Source organism: Dipodomys ordii, unplaced genomic scaffold (assembly GCF_000151885.1).
Source record: "Dipodomys ordii isolate 6190 unplaced genomic scaffold, Dord_2.0 Scaffold11, whole genome shotgun sequence".
Classification (NCBI taxonomy): Eukaryota; Metazoa; Chordata; class Mammalia; order Rodentia; family Heteromyidae; genus Dipodomys; species Dipodomys ordii.
In genome coordinates, this window is record NW_012267227.1 from 1892448 (window position 1) to 1903593 (window position 11146).

The window sequence follows — 11146 nt, forward strand, 5'->3', positions numbered from 1 at the left end:
CCTCAGCTCTTCAGCTCACTTGAGCCACAGTGCCACTTCCGGTTTTCTGGTGGTTTATTGGAGATAAGAGTCTCACAGATTTTCCTGCCTGGGCTGGTTTTGAACCCCAATCTTCAAATCTCAGCCTCCTGAGTGCTAGGATTACAGGCGTGAGCCACGGGTGCCTGGCTCCAAGAGATTCTTTGTTTGTTTGTTTTTTTTGCTTATGTGGTGCTGAGGAATCGAACCCAGGGCCTCAGGCATGCAAGGCAATCGCTCTACCACTGAGCCACCTTCCCAGCCCGTCCAAGAGATTTTTATCTCCAGTTATGGAGCAAAAAGAAGTGAAAGTCTGGCCTTGTGTTAAAGTCACTGTATTGGTGCATGAGTGTACACACATACATACATACAACCTGAAAGAGCATCTTAACACATTTCTCCAAAACACACAAAGTATATGAAAAGATGCTCAGCTGAACACAAATCAAGACCACAATGAGAAACTATTTCATACCTGTAATGAAAATGCTGATTATGAAATGTTAGCAAGCCCATGTAGCTAGGATTACAGGTGTGACTCACCAGCACCAGGCTTCATACAGACTTACTAAAGTAAAAGTGAGGTTTTCAACTGTTAAGAGGCTGATATTATTTCTTAAAAGGAAGGGAAATATTGGAGATAAAAGTACAGCCTTTTGTAAGACTTTAATTTGGGATCAAATATAAATTGCTTTTTCCAAAGAGGACAGTTTTAAGAAGAGAACTAGCTAATACATGAAATAACTAAATAAAACAGGGGCCAGGAGCCAGTGGCTCACACCTGTAATCCTAGCTACTCAGGAGGCTGAGAGTTCAAAGCCAGCCTGGGCAGGAAAGCCTGTAAGACTCTTATCTACAATTGACCACCAGAAAACCAGAAGTGGTGTTGTGGCTCAAGTGGTAGAGCTCTAGTGTTGAGCTGAAGAGCTCAGGGACAGCGCTCAGGCCCAGAGTTGAAGCCCCATGACCGACATAAATAAATAAATAAAAATATAACAGGGCTAAACTAATGTTTTATATTTAATTTTTTGTTTTCTGGTTTACATTAAAACCACAAATGTTTATTTGAGCTTTTCTTGCATTATTTATATTTTTAATAGGAAAACTAGTTATCCTCCAATACAAAAATGTACATTCTGAACTAGTAAGATATAGGCTATTATTACTACGTTGCTGCATTTTAGGTTGAATTCCTGATGCCTGAGAATGTTAGTTACTTTTCAGATTTCAGGGTGCTTTTGTTTTTGTGTATTTATTCCTTTAAATTTCTCTTTTTAGGGTTCTATATGACTGGAAAGAAAGATTAAAACAGGGTTGTGAAATCATTAAAACTACTCCTTATGGGCACCCTGCAAATATTAGTGGCAGTGCCTCATCCCAAAGGATTTACATCACTTACCGAAGAGCCTCTGAAAACATGACTCAGAATACGTTGGCTGTCACAGACATTTGTATTATTGTACCCAGTAAAGGAGAAAGTCCACCACACACATTCTGCAAAGTTGACAAGAATCTCAATAACAGCATGGTAAGTGATTCTTTTCCACTGATAAAAGTAGCTACTAAACAAGAAGAGCATAATTTTAAATAAATCTTTTCTTGAAAGCATGTAACATAATTACAGAATTGAAAAAATATGTTTTAAAAATATTGAACAATTTTCTTGTTTTTAATTTTTTAATTTTTCTTTCCTTTTTCTTTTTTGTCAGTCCTGAGGCTTGAACTCAGGGCCTGTGCTGTCCCTGAGCTTCTTTTGTTCAATGCTACCACTCTAAGACTTGAGCCACAGCGCCACTTCTGGCTATTTCTGTTATTAATTGGAGATAATTCCTGCTCAGGCTGGCTTCCAAGCAAATCCTCAGATCTCAGCCTCCTTAGTAATTAGAATTATAGGTGTGAGACACCAGTGCCCAGCATTGGATAGTTCTTTTTTTTTTTTTTTAAAGAGAGTAGTTGACTTTCAGAATAAGTTGTGTATGTGCTTTTTGGGATTTTCTTTGGTTCCAGTCAGGGACTTGAACTCAGTTGCCTGGGCACTGTTTCTGAGCTTTTGTGGTCAAGGCTAGCACTCTACCACATGAGCTATACAGTTCCACTTCTGGCATTTTGCTGGTTAATTGGAGATAAGAGTCTTCTGGAGTGTACTGCCCAGGCTGGCTTTGAACCGGATCCTCAGCTCTTAGCTTCCTGAATAGCTAGGATTACAGGTATGTGTCACCAGCACCTGGCTAAACATTTTTTTAAATATACAATTTCCCTCTTATTGCAAAAGCAATGCACTAATCACCCAGATTTGTCTACTACTTCCATACCTAGCTTCAGCAGTGTTTCCTACTTTTTTTGGGCGGGGGGAGTTGGTTGCAGGGCTTGAACTTTGGGCCTGGATGCTGTCCTTCAGCTCTTCAGCTCAAGGTGAGCGCTCTACTGCTTGAGCTCCAGCACCACTTCTGGTTTTCTAGTGATTTATTGGAGATAAGAATCTCACGGACTTTCCTGCTGAGGCTGGCTTTGAACCGCAATCCTCAGATCTCAGCCTCCTGAGTAGCTAGGATTACAGGAGTAAGCCACTGGCGCCCGTCTGTTTCCTACCTTTTTATGAATCATTAATTTTTCCTTCTCTGTTGGATTGTTTCAACATGCAAAAAGCATGTTACTTTCTGTGAATAAACAAAAACTTGAGGGGAAAAGCTTAGCAAATGAGAAAAGCTGAAAAAAATCTTCGTTTTATTTGCATGTATGTATTTTAAGTCATGACTGTGTGTTTTTGTTTTTAAATTGATTTAAAAAATAAATGCACACATGAGTTTTTTTTAAAAGCATGTGTATGATCTCCTATTTATAGCTTTTTGGCCCATATTCCCCTTATTATATTGCCCCACTTCATTGTTCTTTACAATAAAACTTTTGAAGAGTTAAGTATATTACCTCATTCTTCACTCTGATTTTTTCCAGTGAAACTTTTGTCTTCCTCATCCCACCAAGATTTCTTTTTGTTATTGAATCCAGTGATCAGTTCTCCTCAATATTTCATATGTGACAGCTATGATCATTTTTTCCTTCTAGAAATAGGGAGAGAGGATGTGTTTTCTTCTTACATACTTGCTTCTTTATCTTCCTACTTTACCAATCATCTCCTTTCTGCCTATGTTGATATCTTTCCATTTCCCAAACTCTTGTGCAGTAGCGTGCCCCAGGGTTTAAGTCCTGAGTCCACTTATCTTCACTCCTTGTATGATTTAGTTATTTAAATATAAGCTATGTGTGTATAATTCTAAATGTGTGTCTCATTGGACCGTTATAATTTATCATCTCTTGGTGACTCCCACTCCATCAGAGTTTTTTTTTAATTGAGAACTATATTAAATGTATGCTCTAAGTATCAGAGAAATCTATGTAGGGAAATAATTCATACTTAATACCTGAGTTCTTATACAAAAACTTTTTTTTTGGGTTGGTCGTGGGCTTAAACTCAGGGTCTGGGCACTGTCTCTGAGCTTTTTCCGCTCAACACTGGTAGTGCTCTACCACTTTAAGGTAAGAGTATCATGGACTTTCTTTCCCAGGGACTGTCTTTGAATCAAGATCCTCAGATCTGAGCTTCTTAAGTAGCTAGGATTACAGGCATGAGCTACCAGCACTCGACTCTTACACAAATGTTCTTATGCAAGTTGTATAGTAAAACTGACATATCCCTCCCCCAAGTATAACCCCTGGTTTCACTGTATTTGATGTTGGTATAATTTGTGGAGGGGAAGGGGAAAAACAAATCGTTTAAATAGGGATACGCAACAATGAGATGTACAAGTCGTTATGTCGAAAATGAAGGGATGTGAAGGGAAACAAAGGAGGAGGCTACAATGCTTGATAAGAAATGTACTCATTATCTTGCCCATGTAATTGTAACCCCTCTGTACAGTATTTTCACAATAATAATAATAAAAAACCCTGACATTTACCTAAAGCCTATTTCAGTCCTTACCTCTGCATGACTGTCACTTGGTTTTCCCCAGGTGTATAGTGTGCTTTTTATAAGTACAGCCCTCGATTAATTAATCAGAGTCTCACAGACTTTTTGCCTATGCTGGCTTGATTCTCAGATCTTGGCCTCTTGAGTATCTAGGATTACAACCATGAGGCGCCAGCTCCCAGCTCTTTAATTTTTTTTTTTTTATGGTACAGGTGTTTGATTTTAGGGCTTTGTAGTGCTCTACCCCTTGATTCACATCTCCAGCACTCTTCATTTAATTTTCTCAAGGATTCAATGAGAAGCCAAAGAACAAACGAGGCTTCTGAATATTCAGCATAAAATTATTAAACTAAAAGCTTATACTTTGAGTCTTTCATAACTTTCTCTTCTTCTGATTACTCTTAGACTTAGCATGTTAGAATATTTAAAAGGCAGAAGAGGTCAGATGCTGATGGTTCATGCCTGTAATCCTAGCTACTCAGGAGGCTGAGTAAGGATGGAGATTTAAAGCCTGCTTGGACAGGAAAGTCTTTGAAACTTTTATCTCCAATCAGCCATCAAAAAGCCAGAAGTAGGGTTATGACTCAAGTGGTATAATGGTATGACTCAAGTGGTATAGTATGGTCTAAGATCAAACCCCAGGATTGGCACTAAAAAAACAAAAACAAAAACAAAGCATTGATGAGTAAGAGGGAAATCACAAAAGGATATTCTCAGTTAATTAAAAAATTTAAATAATTTAAAATACATTTATAAAGATTATAGTTTTAATTTAAAAATTAAAACATAATTTTAAAATTAAAAATTTAAATGCAGGTAATACATATGTATATATTTATATACTATGTATGTAGTAAAAAATTTTTTAATGTGTATGTATGAATGAATGCATTAGCTTCAGATTAGGAGGTTAAGTCAGGAAAAACAGAATAGAAGCTGGGAAGCTAGTTAAACTTGTAATTTCAATTTTTTTTTGTCTTTTTTGTCAGTTGTGTGGAGGCTTGAACTTTGTGCTTGGGTGCTGTCCTTTAGCTCTTCAGCTCAAAGTGAGTGCTCTACCGCTTGAGCCACAGCACCACTTCTGGTTTTCTGGTGATTAATTAGAAATAAGAGTCTCATGGACTTTCTTGCCTGGGCTGGCTTTGAACCGTGATCCTCAGATCTCAGCTTCCTGAGTAGCTAGGATTTCAGGTGTGAGCCACCAGTGCCTGGCTATGTCATTTTAATTTTTAAAAAGTTAAATATTGTAAATGGGGCTGTGGCTCAAGTGGTAGAGTCCTAGCCTTGACTAAAAAAGGTCAGAGACAGTGCATAGGCCCTGAGGTCAAGCCCTAGGACCAGCACAAAAAAAAAGGGAAGGGGTTTGGAGAAAAAAATTCAAGCTAAATATCTGAAGTAAACATGATAAATTGTTAACATATATGAAATCTAGGTGAGAGTACATGGAAATTTGTTATTGTAGCCTCTTAATGTAAACAATGTTGGCAGAGCTGGACATTGGCAGATCACACTTAATTCTGGCTAATCGGGAGGCTTAAGATTGAAGATCATTCTTTTAAGCCAGCCACAGCTGGAAAGTCTATGAGATTCTTATCTCCAATAAACTACCAAAAAGCCAAAAGTAGAGCTGTGACTCCAGTGGGAGAGTATTTGCCTTGAGCAGAAAAGCTCAAGGACAGTGCCCAGCTCCTGAGTTCAAGCCCCAGGACTGGCACAAAAACAAAATACAAAAAAAACCCCAACTTGGCAGTACTGGGTTTTTGTTGTTGTTTTGTTTTGTTTTGTTGGTCATGGGGCTTGAACCTCTGGGCTTGGGCACTGTCCCTGCCCTCTTCAGCTCAAGGCTAGCGCTCTACTGCTTGAGCCATAACACCACTTCCAGTTTTCTAGTGGTTTATTGGAGATAAGAGTCTAATGGACTTTCCTGCCTGGGCTGGCTTTGAACCACAACCCTCAGCTCTCAGCCTCCTGAATAGCTAGGATTACAGGCATGAGCCACCAGCGCCTGGCTAGTACTGGGTTTTGACTCATGGCCTGTCCTTGCTAGCAGGTACTTTATCACTTTTAACATACCTCAGCCTTTTTTTGCTTTTATATAATATATATATAAAAATATAAAATATAGGAAAATAATAATATATAAAACAACACAAAAATAAAAATACTCAAAATGAAAAAGAGAGATACAAATAAAAACAATATAAGAACATATAACAAAAAGAATATATATTATATAATATATGCTAGTATATCTTATATGTAATATATATTAACATATTAGTATATTTTGCTAATATATTTTGATACTGTTACTATATATTAATATAGTAATGTTTATATTAATATATATTGATATATTTAACTTTTTTCCTTTTGATATCTACTATGCCTTGCTGTTACGTATTATTTAAAAATTTCAGTGACCTTGCTCTTTCTCATTTGTACTGATTATATGAAGAATGCTTATTTTATAAAGCTAATTTTTTTTTCAAAAATTTGTAGTAATTATTTATGTATTTACTTGAGAATGCTGAACTACTATGTGTGATTACAGTGGTGGAGAAAGAAATATCCCCGTCATCACTGAGTTTACATTTAAGTGGGGAAGTAAAGCACAGCATGGATGACTGGAAGCAACAAATGGACATCAAGTTGAAGAGCATAGGGAATTATGCAAAATGCTTTGCTCAGGTTTTGGTAAGGACTCTGAGGAAGGGACAGTTGAGCAAAAACTTCAATGCCACAGGAAACAAAGTGTGAAGGCTCTCACAGAGATATGGGCTTGGTATGTCTGAGAAAGGTAGGGAGACCAGAATGATTGGAGAAATGATCCTAGGATACAGCTTAGGTACAACTCTGTGGCCTAGGCCCTAAAGCAAGGAGTTTGTTTACCTTGAGAATGATATGATGTGATTTACATTTAAACTGGCTCACTCTGGCTGTGGAAATAGACAATTGAAGAATAAGAGAGGAAGCTGAGAGATTGATGACACGGTCATAGCAGTAATCCAAGTGAAAAATGATTTCTTTCTTTCTGTACTGGAGTCTGAACTGAGGGCTTCATGCTTGCCAGGCAGGTGTACTACTTGAGCCATGCCTCCAGCCCTTTTTTGCTCAGGTCACTTTTGAGATGAGGTCTTTCTTTCTGCGTGGGATGGTCTAAGACCACAGTCCTCCTATTTTACTCTTCCTGGTGTAGCTGAGATGACAGTTATGCACATCCACACCAGCTACTGCTTGAGAGGGAGTCTTGTGAACTCTTTGCCTAGTCTGGGGTAGAGCAGCAACCCTTCCTTTCTCTGTTTCCTGAGTAGCTACAATTTACAAGTGTGAGCTCCTGGTGCCCAGCTCAAAGTAGATATTTGTTACTGTTGTTTGCAGTCATATTGGGGTTTGAACTCAGGGCTTCATGCTTTCTAGACCAGCACACTACTGCTAAGCTGCTTGGCCAGGCCTGTTTTTCACTGGTTATTTTTAGGATAGAGTCTAGGGCATGAGCCTTGATCTTGTAACCACCTACTTTAGGCTTCCTGTTGTTGTTGGGGTCACAGTGTAGCTTCCCGCAATTGAGATGGAATCTTACAGATTTTTCTGCTCAGGCTGGGCTGAAATTGCAGTCCTCTTATTCTCAACCACCTGAGTACTGAGGATTACAGATGTGAGCCACTGGCCCCCAGCTTTCAAAGTAGATCTTGAAGGTAGACTTCATCAAATCTGTGGTTATACTGGAAATGATGATGTATAAGACAGAATGAAAAGTCAAGAGTGGCTCTTGAGTTTGGGGACAGAGTAAATGGTAGAACCATTCCCTGTAGTGGGAAACATTGGGAAGAAGAGCTGGTTTGAAAAGGACAAGACTGCTTTTATGATTATTCTAAATACGAGGTGCTATTAGGCATGGAAGTGAAAAGTGAAAACTGTCAGGCAGTTCTGTGTGAGTGTACAATGGGTGGTAATAGTGACAGAGTTTTGAAGCTGAGACTAGAAATTTGAGATTTTTCAATGTGTAGCTATAATTAATATCATGCAACTGAATATATATCGTTTAAAGACAGTGGAGAAGAGAGGAGTCAGATTTCCTGATCTGGAAAAGGGGATGCCACAAAGGAGATAGGAAGAAGTTGCTTCAAAGTTGTTGGGGAAGAGAGAGCAAGACTTCAAAGCCTGGCTAGTAGTTGACAGGAAGTGATCAGTGATAGTAAAATCTGCTGAGAGGCTGAGTAAGATGAAGACAATCAACTGAAAGACTTGGTATCATGGAAATTATTAAGGCATTGTTTTAAAGGAGTAATAGAGATCCAAAAGCCTGATTTGAAATGCATTTAGGAAAGAATGGAAAAGGATAAGAAAAAGGATATGGCAAATTACAAGTTGTAAGGAGTTTTTGCCTAAAGGGCTTTAGAAAATCAGACAATATTTAGAAGAGGTTATGGAGTCAGAAGGAAGGTATGTACAAAGTAGGCATTTTGTAATTTATCATTTCTGGACAAGGTTGAAACTTGGAATAAAATCTAAATGGTTATGGCTTAGTTTTGTTTTAAGAGTCAACTGCTACTTATTGCTTCTGCAAGAGGAAATTATGTTAACTTTGACTTCTGAAAATTAAGTGGGCAATGATCCCATGAAGTGCTGTCAAAATAGCAAATTGGTAACAACAAAGAAATATCTGTTGCTATGTCCTAAATAATTTGTACTGGAGAACTCAAAGATTCAATTTTCATTGTTACTGCCATTTAAAATAGAATGTTCTTTTTTCTCTCTTTTTTAAATTTAGTGGGGATCCGCAGTATACTTATGTTACAAAAAATCGGTGGCAAAGACTAACACTATATCTTATAAAGCTGGTAAGTATAATTTTAGGGGGAATACTTTATATGTAAATATAATATGTAAGGTTAAAAAAGAAGTAACAGCTGTCTGTGATCAGAAGTACACCCTATGTTCTTTTATTCTTAGTTTTGTCTTCATATGTTTTTGAAAATTTGAAAAAGGAAAGAACAGCCTTTTTAAGACTTAGATTTAAATAAATGCCAAATTAATGTAATTAGTTTTTAAAATTATTAACAACAATTATACAGAGGGAGACTTCATTGTACATTTCCAAACATGTTTACAATGTATTCCAATCAATCTTACTGCCTCTATCATTCTCCCTGCTGCCTTCCCTGCTTCCACAAAACAATATTAGCAGTATTCATGTTCTGTTTTCATAGTTGCAAGTTAATTTAGGGATTTTTTTTCTTTCTTTCTTTTTTTTTGCTGATTATGGGGTTTGAACTCAGGGCCTGGGTGCTGTCCCCCAGCTCTTCATCTGTACACCAGTGCTCTACCACCTGAATCTCAGCCCCACTTCCAACTTTTTTGCTGATTATGTGGTGCTGAGGAATCGAACCGAGGGCCTCATGCATGCAAGGCAAGCGCTCTACCGCTGAGCCACCTTCCCAGCCCAATTTAGGGATTTTTTCTGAGACAAGAATCTTACTGTGTAGGTCAGGCTGGCCTCAAAGTCTATTCCCCTGCCTAAGCTTCTGGGTGCTGGGATTACAAGTATGTGCCACCAGAGTCAGATTAACCTTTTAAATCATTAGAAAATATAGAAAATATATTGATTTTATTTCAATGTTTTTAAATATTTGCACTGAATTTAATCACTTATAGTTATAAAAATATTATAAATTAATTGATAATTTTATCATGCATAGTTGAAATGTTATCAAACATATTGATTTATTTATAAGATAGAAGACTTGTCCTTCTAAAACTTACATTTGTAAAATTGGAGTTCTAGCTGGGTATGGTAACAAATACCTATAATCTTAGTAGATGGGAGGCGGAGGCAGGAAGATCAAGATTTAGAGGCCAGCCTAGGTTACATAGTGAGTTTCAGATCAGCCTGGCTACCAAGTGGGACCCTATCTTAGTCAGTTGCTCAATTAATTAATGAAATTAGAGTTCTGGACTTTTTAACTTTCTCGTGTCTTTGATTATTTGGGGCCCACCATTCATCACTAATTTCTATACTTTATTGCATCATGACCTGAGAGAGTAGTTAATTATATTCTTGAAGGACCCATGAACCGCGTAGTATTTAATAGAGAATTTTAGAACTTCTTTGAATATTAGTTTATTTAGTTTGTCCTAAATTTTTTTTGTAGGTCATGGGACTTGGACTGAGGGCCTGAGTGCTATCCCTGAGCTTTTTCGCTCAAGGCTAATGTTCTACTATGTTGAGCCACAGCTCCACTTTAAGAGGGTTAAATGGAGAAGAGTCTCATGGACTTTCTTGCCCAGGCTGGCTTTGAACCACTATCCTCGGATCTCAGCCTTCTGAGTAGCTAGTATTACAGGCATAAGCCACTGGCTCCCAGCTTAGTTTATCTTACTTTATAGATGAGAAAATCTGAGTCATATTTGTCTGAAATCATAGAGATTATTTGTAGAACCAACGGCTCTGATTCCTACTTTATTCGTTTTTTTTTTCATATCTAATGATGATATTGCTTGACTTTAAGGGCTTGAAGATCAGGGAAACTTGTTTTCTGTTTTCAGTCCCACAAAATGCGTATAGAACTTTGTGCCTGCACCATTTTATAAAAGTAGTCTAGTGAACATCAAATCATAGACTACTTGGAACTCTATCTTCCTATAGTCTGGTGGTTATTTTGAATCAGAACTTGAGTTGGTATGATTTTTTTTTGTTTTTTTTTTTTTCTTGCCAGTTCTGGGGCTTGAACTCAGGACCTGGGCCTTGTCCCTGAGCTGCTTTTGCTCAAGTCTAGCCCTTTATCACTTGAGCCACAGCGCCACTTCCAGCCTTTTCTGTTTATGTGGTATTGAGGAATGGAATCCAGGGCATCATGCATGCGAGGCAAGCACTTTACCACTAAGCCACATTCCCAACTCATGATTGCTATTTTTATGAATATCTTTCTTGTATTTATACTAGGATTTATGCTAGAATACTCCCTGGTATTGTATATTTTAATCTATAAAAAAGCCTATTAAGGGGCTGGGATGGTGACTCAGTGGTAGAGCGCTTGCCTCAGCACCACATAAGCAGAAAAAGCCAGAAGTGGCACTGTGACTCAAGTGGTAGAGTGCTAGCCTTGAGCTGAAGAGCTGAGGGACAGCACCCAGGCCCAGAGTTCAGGCCCCATGACT

At 38.0% G+C, this 11146-nt stretch overlaps 1 protein-coding gene across 1 annotated transcript in view; it reads left to right on the plus strand.

Moving 5' to 3' along the window:
* Positions 1–11146, plus strand: part of Dennd4a (DENN/MADD domain containing 4A) — an 85837-nt gene that overhangs the window by 9103 nt on the left and 65588 nt on the right. Inside the window, exons 3-4 of the mRNA XM_013009908.1 lie at positions 1297–1546; positions 8760–8861. Of these exons, the coding sequence (XP_012865362.1) occupies positions 1297–1546; positions 8760–8861 (352 nt within the window). The remainder of the gene's footprint in view (positions 1–1296; positions 1547–8759; positions 8862–11146) is intronic.